Source organism: Hypanus sabinus, chromosome 23, assembly GCF_030144855.1.
Source record: "Hypanus sabinus isolate sHypSab1 chromosome 23, sHypSab1.hap1, whole genome shotgun sequence".
Taxonomy (NCBI): domain Eukaryota; kingdom Metazoa; phylum Chordata; class Chondrichthyes; order Myliobatiformes; family Dasyatidae; genus Hypanus; species Hypanus sabinus.
In genome coordinates this window covers 8110162-8131327 of record NC_082728.1, presented here as the reverse complement: position 1 = coordinate 8131327, position 21166 = coordinate 8110162, and the positions used below count along the sequence as shown (strand labels likewise).

At 39.0% G+C, this 21166-nt stretch overlaps 1 protein-coding gene across 6 annotated transcripts in view; it reads left to right on the top strand.

The window, feature by feature from the left end:
• The window catches only part of helz (helicase with zinc finger), a 300135-nt gene that overhangs the window by 86684 nt on the left and 192285 nt on the right, over positions 1-21166 (top strand). For all 6 annotated transcript variants that reach the window (XM_059948283.1, XM_059948286.1, XM_059948285.1 and 3 more), the window contains one exon: positions 3969-4236. In XM_059948283.1, the coding sequence (XP_059804266.1) occupies positions 3969-4236 (268 nt within the window). The remainder of the gene's footprint in view (positions 1-3968; positions 4237-21166) is intronic.

Sequence of the window (21166 nt, the reverse complement as noted above, 5' to 3'; positions counted from 1 at the left end):
TACATTTTAACTATTTTCTGCAAAATATATAAGACAATACATAACTGGTTGGCGAGGCTACACTTGGAGTATTGTGTACAGTTTTGGTTACCCTATTATATGAGCAGTGTTATTAAACTGGAAAGAGTGCAGAAAAGATTTAAGGTCAAGTTTTTTGTCATTCAACAGTACACAACTGCCAAATGAAACAATGTTCCTCCAGAACAAGGTACACAGTGTATGTAACTTACACAAAACACATCAAGTGATGTTACTACAAATATTAAGGTGTATTTACGACAGAAGTTTAAAAAGTAAACAGTATAAAGCTACTGACGCTTCATATGTGCTGAGTCCTGAGAGGTCAATAGTCTTATAGCTTGGGGGAAGAAGCTGTTTCCCATCTTAACAGTCCTTTTTTGTAACAGAATGTTGCCTGGGCTTGGGGGCCTGAATTGCACTGAAGGGTTGTGTAGACTACATTCCCTGGAATGTAGGAGACTGAGGGGTGACCTGATGCTGGTATATACAGGGTAGAAGGGCATTACCTTTTCTGCCAGGGATGGGGTGCTGAAAACAAGAAGGCATAGCTAAGATCGGAGGTGAGATATTTATAAAGGACATCAGAGGCAGCTTCTTCATGGAAAAGGTGGTGCATATTTGAAATGAGATGCTAGAAATTGAGGTTGAGGTCGACACTTTAGTGACCTTATAATGTCATATATGTAAGTGCATGGACAAGAAAGGTTTAGATTGCTATGGACCCAGTGAGAGCACATGGGACAAGCTCACTGGGCAATGACATGGATGAGATGGGCAGAAGGTCCTGGTTACGTGCAATGTGACTCTATAACTGCAATAAATGCTTTCAAAATATTAAAATTTTTACTTCTTCACAGTGAAGATAGCACAAGTTCTCTGAAAAATATATATCTTTACTCATCTCCGACAGCATCCTTTTCAATCTAGTGCCATAATTTCCAGCAGCCTTTCTGTATTGAGTATACTCAAAAATGTGCAACTTCCTCCATCCATCCAACATGAAGATTTTTTATGAGGAATTTCACCAGAATTCTGTCAGTGCTTCCTGATTTCTACCAGTTTTACAATATTAATGAATTCTAATTACCTTCTTGTGTTACACAGCTAATTGCGCTATATTACATTTCCACAACCTTTGCCTTTTCCTTCACCTGTCTGCATTACTTTGCAAACTCTTTTTTTTAAACTTTTCTGATTTGTTACTGTCAATTACTTGATGCCCACGTCTGAACTATTTAGATTTATTTATGATTAGAGGGGTCACATTGGAGATCTCTACGATACTGCACGAGAGACTTTTTCTGTCAGAGAAATGTCCTTTTATTCTTTTTGATTATGTTCTGATGAACATGTCATCCAGACAAGACTGGATCTCTATGGTGTGGCTAGAATAGGAAATGTCGCCATATTGCCTGTTCTGGGATCGGATACTATAGGAGGTTCTGTTAGGCTGAATGTCTTCAACAGTGTAAGAGCTTGAGAGTGCAAAGTCTCCTGACTGAGAAGATACTAAGGTAATGAAAGTGGTGGAGTCTAAAGTTGAAACACCGTAGGAGGATTTTTATATACTTTAAAACTGAGCTGACAAAAGGCAATGGACAGTCAACTTTCAAATGCAAGCCAATAAAGAATTCCTGATTTAAAAGGAAAGAAAGCAATGTACTTGGAATATTTATGTGTTCTGGCAATTTGATGATTCATGTAATAATGCTAAACTGAAAGAAGAAAAACTTTGAAATACGAAAATTTATTGTGTTCCTTTTATGGCTTACTAATGAAGTAATTTTACAGTGTTACCATTGCTGTAATGTAGTAAATGCAGCAGCCAACAGCTAATTTGCATGCATTTAGCTCCCACAAATAGCAGTGGGATGAAAACTGGATTTGTTTTTAAAGTGATGCTGAATAAGGAATAAATATTGCCCAAATACCAGGTCTAACTCCCAAGTCTTTAAAACTGTGTGTTTGGTTATTAAATTAAAGACCTGCCTGTGCTTAGGGGCTTAAGATTTCACATTACCTTAATATGTCATATGTACATTGAAACACACAGTCAAATGTTCAAATATGTACTGAGAGCAGCCTGCAAGTATGCCATGCTTTTGGTACCAGCCTAGTATGCTTCCAACTTATTAATATATGCATGTTTGGAATGTGGGAGGAAACCCACATAGTCACGGGGGAACATACAAACTCTTTGCAGACGGTGGTGGGAATTGAACCCCCAATTGCTAACTACTTTGCTACTGTACAGTCCCTGCTGTCCTGCAATGCCAGCCTTGATATTTTTTTGCTTAAGTCTCTCTCAGGAGTAAAGATAACAGGTGTTGAAATGCATTAACTGGTCATTATTAGTAATAATTATTTTGTACTTCCATCATATACGCAGTTCTGGTCACAATAAACAAAAAATATTGAGGTGGTAACAATATACCAGAAGAATGTTCATGACCCTCCAGCTAATAGAGGAGAAAAGTGCTTTTCACATTCTAGAAAATGTAGATTCAAGGATTCAAAAGGATTCAAAGCACGTTTACTGTCAAAGTCTGTATAAATTATACAACCTTGAAATTCATGTGCCTATAGATAGCCACAAAGTAAGAAACCCAAAAGAGCCCAATAAAAAAAAAGACCAACACTCGATTCACAGAGAAAGAGAGAAGAATCACAAATCATTCAAACAAAAACCAGCAACAGCATTCCGAACCAAATTGAGTCCTGGAGGCCAGAGCAGTCGGAATAGGCCCATAGCCTTGGTATCAGTTTATCATTTAGTGGGGCAAATCACCGTGAAGCTCGTAGATGAAGATCTACAAGCTGTATCTCCTTATTCAGATCAACTGACTCAGGAGAGATGGCAGAGGTTTGAAAGGAGCACATTTCTATTTAAACTGCGGCATTACTTCCCTCTCTCTATTATCCCTTAACTGCACTACCTTGTAAACACTTCATACTATTACATTGTAAGTATATGCTGGTATTTCTGCAAATTTTATTCCTTATCAATACTTTAATCTCTAAATTTATTTTTCTATAATTCTTTATCTCTTGTAATTGTTGAACATTGCTTTTTGTTGCATGTTGTGGCTTGACTAGCTCATCACAGCAAATTCCCAATCCATGTAAATATGTAGTGAATAAAGTTGATCTTTGACTAGTTGATTGGTTAGTTTCTTGGCCAGAATCCTTAATAGATGTGAAAGCAACTATCAGGATGGTTAAAAGAAACTTATTGGACCCTTTATTCAGGTTCATGTATTTATCACGTGTATCAACACATACAGTGAAATGCTTTGTTTGATTTAATAGTCAACACAACCTCAGGAGGTACTGGGGCAGCCCACAAGTGTTGCCATGTATTCCGTTACCAATATTGCAGCCCACCTTGTTCAGCAGAACACCAGCAATAAAGCAAGCCCCTTTCATCCCTCCCCATCCACCCACCCACTTACTCACACAATGGAGGCCTGTAGCCTCCGTTGGAAACATGCACTCACAGACATTGAGTTCTTTTATATTTTGGCAATGCGTTTGCTCCCATGAGATGAATGAGTGGAAGCTCTGCAGATAGCACATTATGTTCATCTTGTACTGTAAACAGGACTGAATTGAGTTGTCTGCCAATGACACTTTGTCAAGTTAACTTTTTCATTACATGGCCAACTCTGCTTAGCTATTGGAGAATTGACAGATGGCTGGCTCCCTGATAACTGGGACTGCCTGTGGGCATTTAGTTCCTCTTGTTTGTGCTTTTGTAGATCTGGTTAATTTGCTTAGAACATTCTCAGCAGAATAAATCAGAATCGGGTTTATTATCACTGTATATATGTGTAATGTGTTTGTGACAGGAATACAGTGCAAAGACATTTTATTGTAAATTACAAAATAGCAGAAAAAAGGATAATGAAAGTACAATTTCAGTAAATGTTTTCATATTTTATTTACAGATTTGGAACATCTGATGCAAGCAAGGCAGCAACTTCTCACTACAGCCAAGCGATGGGATTCCACTTGTAAAACAATTGTAGAATTTGAGCCAAATGAAACTACTGACTTGGAGAAGAGTCTCCTGACACGGTATCAGATTCCCTTGTCAGCAGACCAGCTCTTCACACAGTCTGTGCTTGATAAATCATTGACCAAATCTAATTATCAGTCCCGATTACATGACCTACTTTACATTGAAGAAATAGCACAATATAAGGAAGTCAGCAAGTAAGTACAATGTAATTGAAAGGCATATATATTTTACTAGTATTATTGCTGTTATGACGTGCCTCAGAATTTTCGTTTGCTGCTTTTGCCGATCAGCTTCTGTGTGTATAATGAAAGTGAAGGTGCTTAAATTAAGTAATTGTTTCAATCTTGATGTGCAATTTTCACTTGACATAACTTGTACAAAGGCACATCAGTGTTTCCAAACTTTAGTAGATTGGTTTTGCTGTATTTCCATCATCACTGACTTGTTACCATGGTAAATAACTCTTGTCCAGGGATAATTTACATTATAAGAATGACTATTTTCAAATAATGTGAATGGATTTAAATTTGCTATCTTTTCCTCATAACTTGGTTGTTCATAGATGAAGTGAAGTTGTGCTAAGTTCCTGGAACATCTATTTAAGCAGATAAATTATGTTGGTTAACTGGTAAATTGTGGCAGGGTGCAGTGAAAAATGTATTTTGCAAACTGCATTACAACATTGTATTGAGTTAGCAAATGGTAAACAATTAAAGAGTGGAGAATAAAGTGTTAGAGATACAGAGAGAATGCAGGTCATAACAAGGTAGACTGAGATCAAGAGTCTTATAACAGTGAGGAAAGAAACTGTCCTTGAGTCTGGTGGTATGTACTTTCAGACTTTTGTATCTACTTCCCAATGTGAGGAGGTAGGGAGAGGAGAAAAGTGAATGACCAGGTAGGAGAGGTCTTTGATTGTGCTGCCTGCCTTACTGAGCAGTGAGAAGTAAAGATGGAATCCAAGAAGTGGAGGCTGGTTACTGTGATAAGTTGAACTGTGTCTACAACTCACTGTAGTTTCTGTGGTCACATGCAAAACGATTGTCATACCAAGCTGTGATGCATCCAGATAGGATGCTTTCTGTGGTGCATCAATAAAAATTGATGAGGGCCAAAGGGGACATGCCAAATTCCTTTAGCAAAACCTGTTTTTAACTCTGGAATTATATTTTTTTCTCCACAATGCAAATATTTATAACTCGATATGAAATATTGAACTGCCCTCATTTGGAAGATTTCAAGTCTGTGTATTGGTGACTTAGCTGATTTTGTTCAGGTGCTTTAGAACTTGGGGCAAGAGAGGCAGATGCTGGAAGGGAGGGGGGAGAAGCAAAGGAAGGGTATAGACTCTCATTCCAATTTCTCAGTGAGCATCTGAGTAGGGTTTGGAGTGAGCCCTGGTTTTATTGAGCTTGATATCTTGGTACATACAACCCAAGTCTTTTTTTTTTTTGGAGAGGTCAGGGTTAACCGTTCTCCATTATTCAGTTGTCCAGTGTTTAGTTTGAAAATTTCATAATGAAAGCATATTTGTGCGATTGGATATGAATATTAGACCATAAGACATAGAAGCAGAATTAGGTTATTTGGCCCATCAGGTCTCCTCTGACATTCTGTCATGGTTGATTTATTATCTTTCTCAACTCTGTTTTCTTTCCTTCTTCCTGTAACCTTTGATGCCCTCACTAATCAAGAACTATCAACCTCTGCTTTAAATATACCCAATGACTTGGCCTTCCCAGCCATTCGTGGCAATGAATTCCACGCATTCAAAACCCTCTGGCTAAATAAATTACTCCTCATGTTCTAAAACTGATGATGTTCCTTAGCTTAGCATCATGCAGATGTGTCTGTAAGAATAAAGAAATGTCCCTGTATTTTGAGGCTGTGCCCTCTTGTCCTACATTCCCCCACTACAGGAAACATCCACTCCATGCCCGCTCTATCTACAACTTTCAACGTTAAGATAGGTTTCATTGAGATCACCCCCTCATTCTTCTAAATTCCAGTAAGTCAGGCCCAGAACCATTAAATGCTCCTCATATATTAATCCTTTCGCTCCCAGAATTGCTCTTGTGAACCTCCTATGGACCTTCTCCAATGCTAGCACATCTTTTCTTGGTTAAGAGGTTCAATGTTGCCTTGATGTTACTTGATGTAACTTTGCAATTACAGATGGAATTTGCAAGCCTTCAGTATGTGGACTATACTTTTGACACATAGATATAACATATAGTTTGCAGCCTGAATTTTGCAACGTGTATTTTTAGCAATGTTCTAAACTGTATTTACTGTCTACCCACCGTGATGGCCCTTAACTAATTTATTTTTTGTGCAGATTATCACTTTCTTGGCTAAATATTTCTAAGTATGATGGGTTAGAACTTGTGTCTGTCATGAAATGCCAACGAAGTTGTTATGTTTTGTAACTCCAAAACATAAAAACTAATTGAAAGGGAAACAAGAGAGCCAGGAGATAAGTCATGTATTTCATTTTTAATTTAACTGAGGTGCACACATATTATGTGGTAGCGTAATGACATATACAATTCACATATTTTTACATATAACCGGTAATGAATTATTTAAATGAACAAGAATGCCTAACCAAGCAATGTATTTACAATCTTACTCAAATACTACTGAAATATTAAATACACAACAAATGCTAGAACAAGCTCTGCTCATGGAACTGTTGAAACCTTTTGACAGCTAGCTAAGTCACACTTAAGGCTTTCTCAGTTGTCAATTATCACGGTAATGTATGGTTGAGATGTAGAAAAGTTATGAAAAAACATTCAAATGATAGAAAATGTAAAAAAAAACTTAATATTAAAACATTAAAGCAAGCTTCATCAATTTTAAAAAGTTGATCAAATCTTTCAGCTGTGGTTATTGTCACTCATTTCAGATTTGTATCTCACATTTTCAGCTAATTTTCTCCTGATATTTCATGTTTTGATCTCCAACATACACCTTTTCCTGACATGTCTTTTCTACTCACTTTCAACAGTTGCTGATTCCATACCTTTTGTTCATTTACTCCTTGACCATGCCAGTTGCAGATCTTCTGTTTTGTTCCCTCTACTGCTCCCCTTTCCCTGCAGTTTAATATTTTGTTTCTAACTTTTTTTTCCCCAAGGTTTGCTGTAAGTTTGTTGACCTGAAGTATTAATTTTTGTTTTACACAAAAGCTGTCTGACCCGAGTATTTCCAGAATCAGAATCAGGTTTATTATCACCGATATGTGTCATGAAATTTGTTAACTTAGCAGCAGCAGTTCAATGCAATATCGAAGAAAGAAAAAAATAAATAAGTAAATCAATTGCAGTACACTTTTGTTGAATGGATTAAATATAATGCTAAAAACAGAAATTACATTTAAAAAAATGAGGTAGGGTTCGAGGGTTCAATGTCCATTTAGTAATCAGATGGCAGAGGGGAAAAAGCTGTTCCTGAACCGTTGACTGTGTGCCTTCAGGCTCCTGTACCTGCTACCTGATGGTAACAGTGAGAAAAGGGCATTCCCTAGGTGCTGGAGGTCCCTTCTGCGACACCACTCCTTGAAGATGTCCTGGGTACTTTGTAGGCTCGTACCCAAGTTGGAGCTGACTAGATTTACAACCCTCTGCAGCTTCTTCTGGTCCTGTGCAGTAGCGCCCCCCCCCCCCCCCCCCCCATACCAGACAGTGATGCAGCCTGTCAGAATACTCTCCATGGTACATCTATAGAAGTTTTTGAGTGTATTTGTTAACATACCAAATCTCTTCAAACTCCTACTGAAGTATAGTTGCCGTCTTGCCTCCTTTATAACTACATTGATATGTTGGGACCAAGTTAGGTCCTCAGAGATCTTGACATCCAGGAACTTGAAACTGCTCGCTTTCTCCACTTCTGATTCCTTTATGAGGATTGGTTTGTGTTCCCTTGTCTTACCCTTTCTGAAGTCCACGATCAGCTCTTTCGTCTTGTATGCCAGATTGTTGTTGGAATGCTACTCCACTAGTTGGCATACCTCACTCCTGTGCACCCTCTCGTCACCATCTGAGATTCTACCAACAATGGTTGTATCATCAGCAAATTTATAGATGGTATTTGAGCTATGCCTAGCCACACAGTCATTGGTATAAAGAGAGTAGAGCAGTGGGCTAAACACATACCCCTGAGGTGCACCAGTGTTGATTGTCAACAAGGAGCATTTTTCTTGCTATTTGACATTGCCTCTACTTATCACTCATGGTCTTTTCTCACCATTGAAATGAGTGGACTGTGATTCACCTTAGAACTGGGGTCCATTAGGCTACTGCTCTGTTTCTACCAGGTCATGGGTATTTATCCATACCGGAAAATATTCTGTCAAATCTGGCTGGCTAGTGCATTAATACCTATTGAATATTGAAAGGCCAAGATAGGGTGAATGTGGTCAAAGTCCCCCACTCTTGTGGGGGAGTTTAGCACTAGAGGGCATAACCTCAGACTCTGAGAACCTCCCTTTAGAACAGAGATGAGGAGGAATTTATTTTGCAAGAGAGTGGCGAATCTGGAATTGTTTGTTACAGCTGGCTGTGGAGGCCAAGTGATTGGATTTATTTAAAGTGGTGGTTGATAGGTTCTTGATTAGTAATGGTGTCAAAGGCTTTGGGAAGAAGACAGGACAAATGTTGTTGAGAGACATTATTAATTGTGATTGAATAACAAAGCCAGATCGTTGGGCTGAATGGCCTAACTCTGCTCTTACATCTTAAGGTCTTATTACAGTGACTTTATGCAATGCTGTAGACCTGTTTCACATTATTGCCTCCCCCCACAATCCGAGGAAGTTGCAATTAATGACATAGCTGGGACCTGGTAAATTGGCATAGATGGGGTTTCAGCCCAATGTTGTCTTTATCATTTCATTCACTTGCACAACTTGGAATTCTGGAAAACTGTGTTTAGTGTGTCTTAAAACTGTGTAGGATGATACCACGTGTTTAGTTCTCCACAGTGTTCTGTCAAGCAGACTTAGGCTGCCATCCTTTTGTGCTCTTTGCAAGTTGTGCCATGACTTGGGATTTTTGCTTTGTGCTTGAGAACCTTATTTCTGGCTGTGTTTATAAAAGCAGAATTCAAAGTTCAGAGTAAAATTTATTGGAGTTTATATGTCACCACATACAACGCTGAGATTAATTTTCCTGCAGGCATACTCAGCAAATCTATAGAATGATATCTGTCAACAGCATCAGTGCAAGAACAGGTAGAGCATAGAGGACAACAAACTGCTAATGCAAATACAAATAAATAGCAATAAATAATGAGAGCATGAAGTAACAAAATAAATAGTCCTTAAAGTAAGATCATTGGTTGTAGGAACATCTCAAAAGATGAGTGTAGTTATCCTCATTTGTTCAAGAGATGGTTGAGGGGTCGTATCTGTTCTTGAACCTGGTTACCTGAGTCCTGAGGTTCTTGTACCTTCTACCTGATGGCAACAGCAGGAAAAGATCTCAGCTGGATGGTGTGGATCTTTGATGATTAGTGCTGCTTTCCTCCAACAGCCTTTCATGTAAATGTGCTCAATGGCATGGAGAGCTTTACCTGTGATATATCGGGCTGAACCCACTACCTTTTGTAGGATTTTCCATCCAAAGGCATTGGTGTTCCCATACCAGGCTGTAATGGAGCCAGTCAATACATTTTCCACTACACAGCTATAGAAGTTTGTCAAGATTTTTGATAACATACCGAATCTTCGCAGACTCCAATGGAAGTAGTGGTGCTGCTGGGTTTTCTTTACAATTGCACTTGTGTGCTGGTCCTCCAAAATAATAACACCCAGGAATTTAAAATTGCTAATCCTCTCCATCTCTGATCCTCCAATGAAGGTCAAGTTTAAATTTTAAAAAACTCTTATGTATTAAGTAGATAAGATGTTAATGATGTAGCCTAAGTAATCGTTTCATTTGGCTTTCTCGAAAATTGAGAAATATTGTGTCAGGAAATCTTTGGTGATGTACTAAATAATCTTCGTTAAGTGAGATGGGCTGCTAATTTGGGAATGTTAGCATACGAGTTAGCATGAGTAGGCCAATTACACAACCGCAAGTCTCAAACCTAACCCCACTCCTTCTTCATTAAATAAAATCAGCACTGATGTGATTGGAACCATAGGTTTCATGGTAACTATTGTTTTGGAGCTTCAGTTTAGTGTGAAATATAAACACTTATGTATTAGTGTGCACCCATATCTCATCACTGGCTTTCTTGATGTGTTTTCAAATGAATTGACAATGTCCAGTATCTTTGTGAAAGACACCAATTCAGCTAAGAGCATAAGAAGTGCTGGTACTTAAAGCAACATAGCCCACCATCATTCCTATAGTGGGGTAGTCTAGAACCAAAGGGCACACAGCCTCAGAATAGAAGGATATCACTTTAGGACAGAGATGAGGAAAAATTTCTTCAGCCAGAGGGTGGTGAATTAGTATTCATTACCACAGACAGCTCTGGAGGCCAGGTCATTGGGTATATTTAAAGCAGCGGTTGTTGAATTCTTAATTGATAAGGGAGTCAAAGGTTACGGGGAAAGGCAGGAGAATGCAGTTGAAAGGAATAAATCAGCCATGATTGAATGGTGGACCAGACATAAGAGCCGAATGGCCTTATCCTGCTCCTTTGTCTTAGGTCTTATTCCCTTTATTGCTTGGTTACACTGTTGTGATTTTGGGACTATCTGAACCATAGTTAGAAAATAAGATGTTGCAAAGGTATTTGTGACAGCTCATATTTTAGTTTGCAAAGGTATTTGTGATAGATCATATTTTCTGATGTTATCCATGTTACAAGAGAGTCAAACTAAACGTTGGCATTATTTATTATTCAAACAGATAGTAGCCTAGTCTTTACTGACTGAGTTCACCGTGTACCCTGCAATTTGAATCAGTGATTATTTTTATTAAGCATGAAGTAGCAAGGAGAGGGTGTCTGCTGATGTTTCTGATTGGAAGAATTTCTGTCAGCACAATCCAGGCATGAGTCACGATACTATGTCTGTACTTCTTTGTCAGCTAGTTCATTTGATTGCTTTCAAGTGCCATGCTTGTTTAAGTATTACTTGTCAAATAGTTTAGGATGAAACTTCAGTCCAGTGCTGAGAAGTATTACATGGTTTGAGTTTGCCTTTTGGAGGAGGCATTAAAATGAAGATCAGTTGAGGCTCTGATTAGATCAGCCATTATTTTATTGAATAGTGAAGCTGGTTTAGAGGTATGGGCAGCCTGCTTCAGTACTTGAACACTACCTCACTATTTTTGAAATACTTATTTAATTCAATTTTTAATGTATATTTCTTATTGTAATTTATAGTATGTTTAATGTATTGCACTGTACAATCGCAAAAGAACAAATATCGCAGCATATGCCGCTAATATTAAACCTGATTGATTCGACGTTAGGTGTTAAACCTCCAGTGGCTTATTTCACAGAAGTTCAGTGTTCTGCATTCCTGACTCATTCGTGAATCACCACAAACAGGAAGGGATTAAATACTTAAAAGGGTTTTGTTATCTCTTTACTACTTGTTTGAACTGACAATAAAGATAAGGTTAAACATTAGCTTTATTTGTCACATGTACATTGAAACGTGTACATCGAAACAGAAACAAATAGGTTGTTTTGCATCAAATCAAATCAGCACAGATTGTGCAAGTGTCGCCATGCTTCCAGCACCAACACTGCATGCCCACAATTTAATAATACTAACTGTTCATCATGGAATGTGGGAGGAAACAGGAGCCTCTAGAGGAAACCCACACAGTCACAGGGAGATGTGCAAACTGCTTATAGTCAGTGGCAGGAATTGAACCCCAATCTTATGGCTGGCTGCTGTAAAGCGTTGCATTTATCACTACATTGCCATGTTGCTACCATGTAATAGCTGTATAGTCACATAGAGAGCAATCCCTATGGTGGAGAGGTGGGGGGGGGGGAAGAAAGATGAGCATTGTGGAATCCTCAGAACTTGTTTTCAAATTGTTTTGCCCTTTGTAAGAACTAAAATAATACAATCTCATCACAAAAAGTTGGGGTGTTGTGGATAGTGTGGAGGGCTGTCAGAGGTTTCAGTGGCACATTGATAGGATGCAAAACTGGGCTGAGAAGTGGCAGATGGAGTTCAACCCACGTAAATGTCAGATGGCTCATTTTGATAAGTCAAATATGTTGGCAGATTATAGTAGACTTGGCAGTGTGGAGGATCAGAGGGATCTTGGGCTCAGAGTCCGTAAGACACTCAAAGCTGCTGCGCAGGTTGACTGTGTTTAAGAAGACATATGGTGTATTGGCCTTTATCAACTGTGGGACTGAGTTCAAGAGCCGAAAGGTAATGTTACAGCTATATAGGACCCTGGTCGGACCCCACTTGGAGTACTGGTCGCATCACTACAGGAAGGATGTGGAAACCATAGAAAGGGTGCAGAGGAACTTTACAAAGATGTTGCCTGGATTGGGGAGCATGTCTTTTCAGAATAGGTTGTGTGAACTTGGCCTTTTTTCCTTGGAGCGACGGAGGATGAGAGGTGACCTGATAGAGGTGTATAAAATGATGAGAGGCATTGATCGTGTGGATAGTCAGAAGCTTTTTCCCGGGGCTGAAATGGCTAACACGAGAGGGCACAGTTTTAAAGTGTTTGGAAGTAGGTACAGATGCAATGTCAGGGGATAAGTTTTTTATGCAGAGAGGTGAGTGTGTGGAATGGACTGCTGGTGACAGTGGTGGAGGCAGATACAATAGGGTCTTTTAAGAGTCTCCTGGATGGGTACATGGAGCTTAGAAAAATAGAGGGCTATAGGTAACCCTAAGTAATTTCTAAAGTAAGTACATGTTTGGTACAGCACTTTGCGCCAAAGGGTCTGTATTGTGCGGTAGGTTTTCTATGTTTCTGAAAAATCTGGAAATTTGAAATGAATAAAGAGAAATTATATTTTATGCTAATGACACTGATCAGAACTGTGGCTATTGGCAGTGCTTTGAGTCTTAGAAAATGACAGCACAGAAATAGGCCCCTCGGTCCCATCTAGTCTACTCCGAACCATTTCAACTGTCTAGTCCCATCGACCTGCACCCCGGACCACAGCCCATCCTGTTACCGATCCAGACTTCATTTAAATGTTGAAATCAAAATAGCATCCATCACTTGTGTTGGCAGCTTGTTCCACACTCTCAGCACAGAGAGTTCAGAGTGAAGAAATTTCCCCCCATGTTCTCCTTAAGCATTTCACTTTTCACCCTAACCAATGAACCCTAACCCTAGTCTCACTCTTAACCGATGACCTCTAGTTGGAGTCTCACCCAACAGTGAAAAAAAAGCATGCTTGTATTTACCCTATCTATACCCCTGGAGTATATATTCCTCTTCACAAGTGGTCCCAGACCTAGTAATATTTCCCTGCATTTTCTGTTTTAGAGTGTAGTATTAGCATGGAAGAAATCTGAAGTTGTCTGGTCCATATGGCTACAAGTCACCCTATGGCATATTATCTAAAGGAGTAATTTCTGTTCTGAACAAAATAAGATCTGCAAAAAGCATTGTAAGTGCCTTGATAGCTATTGTTATACAGAATAATTTCTCAAGTGTATCTGCAGGTGAGCAACTAGTCCTCAAAACTTTGGCAAAGCGGTTTGTGGTTTTATTTTAGCTGAACTTCCCTGAACGTTTATTAGCATTTTGATAGAGTCCTTGCTTTAGGTATGCACCTTAATTGGATTTGATGTCTGTAGGGAATAATTTCTTTCAAGGTAAACACTACAAAATTTAGAGAGCTAATTATTATCATAAAGCTCAGGTCACGTAGCATCATTAATGATATCTGGTGAACAAACATAATTGTCAATACTGGGAGCTGGGGTGTTCGACTTCAATACAATAATCAAACATTGAATAAGAGCAAATGTTTGTAAGGTGTAGTCGCATGTAAGTACTGCAAATCTTTGTTACTTGATGATTTATTTTGTGCACTGAATGCTAGTGAGTCAGGCATTCTCAAAGTTCAAAGTGAACTTATTATCAAAGTACACACCTATCAGTACAAACTGTGCTGTCATAGTGCAAACCTATTAAGTTTCTTGCAGGTATTCACATTAGAACAAAGAAATACAATTACATTAATAAAAACATACACACAAAGGCTGACAAACAACTAATGTGCAAAAGGAAGGCAAACTGTGAAAACAAAAGTGATAATTAATACTGAGACCATGAGTTGTAGATACCTTGAAAGTGAATGTATTGGTTATTGACTCATTTCAGTGTTGTGGTGAGAGAAGTTATTCACGCTGGTTCAGGAGCCTGATGGTTGAAGGGTACTAACTATTACTGAAACTGGTGGTGTGGGACCTCAGGCTCCTGTACCTCTTTCCCAGTGCAGCAGTGAGAAAGAAATCTGCCTGGATGGTGGGTGTCTTTGATAATAGAAGCCACTTTCTTGTACACCATTCTTGTAGATGTGCTCAATGGTGGGGGAGAGCTTTTCCTGTGATGGACTGCTGGGTTGTACCCGTTACTACGATGTGTAAATCATTGTCTGGAAATCTAATGTTGTAACTGATGATCCAATAGGTTGAAAATACCAGACAGATTATTATGATTTGCTTTAAGTGGTGTGTTTTAAAAATTAGTTAATGGGCAGGATCCATCAAAAACTCCTTTTGTACAGTGAAGTGTGGAAGTATAGGAGGGTGTAATGTAGAATGATAAATGTAAGAATTGATGTACAGTATTTATCCCTCTCATTCCCTTTTTCAATTTTTGAAGTAATTATTTTCTAGATTTGTTTTAGAACTTATTTTTTGAGCATTTTTGTAGTAAAATATTTTCTCTCAACCTGTAGAACATTGGGCAGGTGAAGGTGAAAGAGCAGCTGCTTGCAACTTAGACCCTTGCACTCTGATGTTTTTTTAGAGTGGAGGTTATCCAGTTATATAGTATGCATGCAGACTAAGTTGTCTACTTAAGTTTGGCCAATATTCCTCCAAACCTTTCCCTTCTAGGTATGTTTCTAAGTGACTTTCAAACATGATAATGAAACCTGTCTCTATCACTTCCTTGGTTAGCTTGTTCCATATACCAATTATTCTTTGATTGAAAGAAGTTACCCCTCAGATATCTTTTAAATCCTTCCTCTCCCACCTTATTCTGTACCCTTTAGTTTTAGACATGTACTCTGGGAACATGAATGTGTCCATTCAGCTTATCTGTGCCCTTCATGACCTTATAAGACTTTGTAAGGTCACCCCTCAGCCTCCTACACTCCAGTGGAAATATCCCGGTGTATCCAATTTCTTTATGATTTAAGGCTGGCCAGTCCAGCTAACAATCTTGTGAATCTTTCCTGCACCCTTTCCACCTCAGTGACAACTTTTCTATACCCAAGCGATGAGAACTGCATGCAGTGTTCCAAGGATGCTCTTATTAACATTTTCTACATGATCTTCCAACTTGTACTCAATGCCAAGATCCTCTTCCACTAGGCTTTGTGGGCAGAGGATGGGAGGGCATTATGCAAGCGATAAGTGGAAGCAAGAAATCTAATGTTCATGCCATTAGGTTGAATTGATAGAAAAAGCTTTGTCAAGTATGTAATAAAATAAAAGAGAAATGAGAGTGGATATAGGACCACTGGAAAATGAGGTCGCAGAGGGGGGGATCTCTTTGTAACCTTTTGAATGTTGGAAAGCCTAGACAGACTAGATGTGGCAAGGATGTTCCTTATGATGGGGGAGTCTAGGAAAAGAGGGCACAGCTCAGGATAGAGGGGTGTCCATTTTAAATTGAGATGTGGAGAAATTTTTTTTAGCCAGAAGGTGATGAGTTTGTGGAATTTATTACCACGGGCAGCTATGGAGGCCAGCTCATTTGGTGTATTTAAGACAGAGCTTAATAGGTTCTTGATTGGACACAGCATCAAAGGTTGCAGGGAGAAGGCTGGGGAGTGGGGCTGAGGAGGAGGAAAAAGGATCAGCCATGATTGACTGGTAGAGCAGATTCAATGGGCCAAATGGCCTAATTCCACTCCTCTGTCTTATGATTGAAGACTACCAAAATGGTGTTGCTCCTCCAATCTGTATTTGGCGTCTTTGTGGTAAAAGAAGAGGTCATGCTGGTGTGAAAATGCGAAGTGGAATTGAAGTGGTTGGTCACTTGGACATCCTGATTGTTGTGGTGGATGGAATTCTTTGAATTTTCAGCTACTTAAGGCAGTCCCTTGTCTCTGGTGTGTTCCATTTTTACATAATTTTAATAACTATGGAAATGTTGCACCTTCAGAATCAAACTCAGGTTTATTATCACAGGCATATACTGTAAGATTAGTTGTTTTGCAACAACAATATAGTGCAATTCATAAAAATTAATGTAAGATACAATATGAAATATAAAAAATTAATGCAGCAAAGCACAAAATAGTGATGTAATGTTCATGGATTTATAGACACTGATGGAAGAGGGGAGGTTTCTGTTCCTAAAACGTTGAGTATGTGTCTTCAGACTCCTATATCTCCTCTCTGATGATAGTAATGAGAAGAGGGCATGTCATGAGTCATGAAGATACTTCATGATGGATGCCGTCTTCTTGAGGTGTCGCCTTTTGAAGATCTTCCTTGATCAGTATTCCAGTGGAAAATCCCTTCATTGATAAAATCTTTCTTTGTATTGATCGCACCAGTCAGCACTCTGGCAAAGCAATGTCTCATCCTCTTTATAGTGTGAATGGTCTCATTCTTCCCCTGTGTCTTGTGGTATTATTGTCATCTTTATACACCGCAAATTCTCAGATTGAATTCCATCAGTTACCTTCTTTAACCTCAATCTACCAGTTTAACAGGAAGCCACTTATACTGCATTGGATGCATCCGTTATATATATTTGCAATTATTTATTCCAACTTCTTTCTATTCTGGTTTTGGGTAATAAATCCTTCATGTTTTTGCTTTATGACTTCACAGGCTGAAGTAATTGATAGCAGGGAACACATCTGAATATTTTAGTAGCAGTTGATATGACTGTTTCTTGCTGTCTTGAATAACAATTGATTGCACCAGCAGGTGGCACAGCTGCATTGTGAAACTGATGATATGATCTGTGTACGCCACAGCCTTGCACCTTTATTACTGTGGGGCATTAAAGCACTGTGTGAATTGACAATAAGTAGGCAATAAACCAGGTTCTGAAGTCAATGTCTGAATGTAAGTAAAGAGCCACTAGTTTCTGTGCCGTAGTTTTGGTTATGATATTGATGGATTGATTCCCTGTATTTCTATCAATGCTCATTCTTTTCCCAAAGCAACATACTTGCTAAGTTTGTACAAATTTGTGCAGACCTTTGGGCAGTTTTTGTGTGTTAGACCAGGTCCATCGAGTTAAGTGGTCTAAATTACTTTCATCAAGGTCCTTTTACACCCAATAATGAGAGGATCTTTTTATCTGGTGTTGGGTTGAAGAGAAGGTGATTGAAATCTGCAGCTACTAGACAATGGTGAATTTATTTTAAATGATCCTGTACCACACTGTTGATATGTCTGTTCATTGGGAGGACACACTGCAAGATGGGATATATAGTTTCTTTGTGTTTTAAACCAATACTAATATTACAGCATCAAAAATACATATTATAAATAGGTAAAGGAACATAATATTATATACTTAATGTGAGTATTGGGAGACAAACCAGCTGCACTGACATTTAATATTCTAACCTCATATGTAATACTTTAAAAAAATTTTAAGGGATATGAACATCGCTGGTCAAGCCAGCATTTATTGGCTTGCTAGGCCATGTGAATGGGTAGTTGAGAGTGAATTGCATCTGAAACTTAGATTTATCTTTTTTGCAATGCGACTTTTTGTATTAATGGGACTTTGTCGTACTTTGTGCCTCAGAGATGATTTCTGAATATGCACAAAATGCTGTCACTTATTCACTAATGATCCACCCACTTGTGGTTTTTTGTGTCTGTACTTTGGACGAGGTGGTGGCGTGAAATATGAAAAACCAACTGTTAACGTTCAAGTGTAGCCAGTAAAACTCAGAGAAAGTATATGTGTATTTGCATATCCTGGAAATTCCAAAGCTTGGTTAATTTGTTTTAGAATGAATTGATTAATATTGGACTTTGAATAGTCTGTAAATTTGGATGAGTGAAGCATACTTTGCAACACACAAAATGCTAGTGGAACACAGCAGGCCAGGCAGCATCTATAGGAAGAAGTACAGTCGACGTTTCGAGCCGAGACCCTGAGACGTCAACTGTATTTCCTATAGATGCTGCCTGGCCTGCTGTGTTCCACCAGCATTTTGTGTGTGTTGCTTGAATTTTCAGCAACTGCATATTTCCTCGTGAAAACATACTTTATCCTGCTCTTCTATTTAAAAAAGAGATGACTGATCTATTTGTATCAACAACTCTGCATTCATCTCTACTTGCACTAACATATCAAGAAATTATCTCCCTCTATCTTAAAAATAGTCACAGGTTCTGCTTTCCCTCTTTTTGAGTAAAGGACTTCTGAAGACTGCACTCTCTGAGAAACATTTCTGTTTCATCTCTGCTTCAGATGGGGAAGCAAAGTAATTCCCTGTTAAAGTTCTGAGTAATTATAATGCAGTGCCATTTGTTAAACAACTTCATACTTATAATTTATCATTCCATGTGCCAGTTTCTCTTTCTATCCAACTCAGCTCTATCTACCCAATTCCATCTGCTGCTCTTGATTTTTTTTCTCATTCTGCTCATCAGTTTAATATTGGTATGGCTTGATGATTCTGTGCTGCTTTGCTACGCCCACGTGACCAATTAACCCACTAATCCAGTATCTCCTTGGAATGTGGGAGGAAACTGGAGCACCCAGAGGAAAACCATGTGGTCATGGGAAGAATATACAAGCTCTTTACAGACAGTTGCGGGAATTGCACCTGGGTCGCTGGTGCTGTTATAGTGCTGCACTACCGTGCTGCCACGTTACCTGATCTATTTTATTGCCCAATACTATATGTAATCGCATCACTCCCTTGACAGATACGTTTTTTTTACTTCATTTATGAAATGCTGGCAGTTCTTTATCATTCTAAAGTCACAATGAGCAATTGCCTTGATCCATTGCACTGCATTTGTTGAAGGTATTACCATAGTGTTATTAGGAAGCAAGTTCCAGAATTGTCGGAGGTTTGATAGGGAGCTTGCAGAATGTTCAAGTTTAATTGTCATTCAGTGATACGTGAATGACTATCAATACAGCCAAATGAAAGTGTTACTTCAGGGCCACGATGCAAAACACGGTACCAACAGTCATTCTTAGCACCTATAAGACAGCAGTAAAATACTTTGTCGTCCTTATGTATGACGTAGGTGGTCATGGTCTTTCCATAACCATGATTGTTCTTGGTAAATTTTTCTGCAGAAGTGGTTTGTCATTGTCACCTTCTGGGCAGTGTCTTTACAAAGATGGGTGACCCCAGCCATTATCAATATTCTTTGGAGATTGTCTGCCTGGTGTCAGTGGTTACATAACCAGGATTTGTGATATGCACCAGCTGCTCATATGACCTTCAACCACCTGCTCCCATGGCTTCACGTGACCCAGATGGAGGGTAAAGCAGGTGCTACACCTTGCCCAGGGGCGACCTGCAGTCTAGTGGAGGGAAGGAGTGTCTTCCAGCTCCTTTGGTAGAGACGTGTTTCCATCCCACTACCCAAGTAAAATACAGTCACACACAAGTACCTGAATCCATGAATGCTGCAGCAGTCTGCAGTCAAACAGAATACATCCTGTCTTCTGCTGAATGAACATTGGAGGGCAGTACCATCTTCAGCATGAATGCTGCACCACACCACCTCCAGCGCTCCAGTTAGGCACAGTGACACTGCATCTCTCACGGGTGGTTGTAAACACGCAACACTGAAGTTTGAGGCCTCACTATGACGGAGGCTATGTATCTCCTCCACCGTTTGCCAATAAAACAGTGAATTGGAATTCGTAGCGTTCCACATTATCAAGGTCCACCAGGGTCTTGCAAGCACAAGAAAAGCAACTTAGACAACTACTCGTTAGACTGTGCGTCAACGTCTCTGTGATGCAGGCAACAGCGAGATCTGTACCAAGCCCAGCTCCTTCAGTTTCTCTGCCAATGAGCAACTTGCTGATGGGGTAGACCTGCAATGCTTTAAGCTCTTAATGTCCACCAGGGTATTGTGATTATAACAAATGCATTTTAGAAGACAACACCTTTGGTTGGCCCCATCAAAGCCTCTGTATCCCACAATGTTGGTGTACTTTGTCCCCTTTCCTTGCTTGAAAGTAGAGGTTGTGGGTTTGGGACATGTTATAGTGGACCTTGTACTGTGTATACACTATGACCATAGTGAATGGAATGAATAGTTATTGTCGAAGAAATGACATCAGTTTGTTGTATTGCTTTGTCCTGACTCAGGTTGAGCTACTTAATATTATCGAAGAATAACATAGGAACCAAAGTAAAAACATCAATAAGTATGAATACATAGGTAGTTAAAAGTTCCCAATTCATCATCAGCACCAGTCTATGTGCCATCAAGGACATATATACAACAATGTGCTGGAAAAAAGCCAGCAATATCATGAAGGCTCCCACCCACCTTGCTTTATGGACTACTTGTCCCACATCCATCAGCAAAGAGACCACATAGCACCCAGGACAGGGGAACTACACTCATTAAAAGTTACTTCCACCTCACATTCAGGCTGATCAACCTATTGACACCCTGCATCCTACACTACTATTACATACACATCACTTTACGTACATGTAATTGTGTTTTATAGGATTGCTTTTATATTACTATTTATTATGTTTATTTTTATTGTTAATTATGTTCTTTATGCTTATTGTATTTTGGTATGCTGAATTGGATACCGAGTAACAAACATTTTGTTCTCCTTTACAACTTGTGTACTAAAGAATGATAAGAAACAATATTGATCTTGAATCTAAAGCTATAAAAGTGGGCATTTTGTCTTGGAGTAGGAAATAATTTAAATAAGTTAAGAAACTGGATTGAGTTTTAAAGAGAAATGCTGTACAGATACTAAAAATTCCCAATCACGAGTGGGTAAT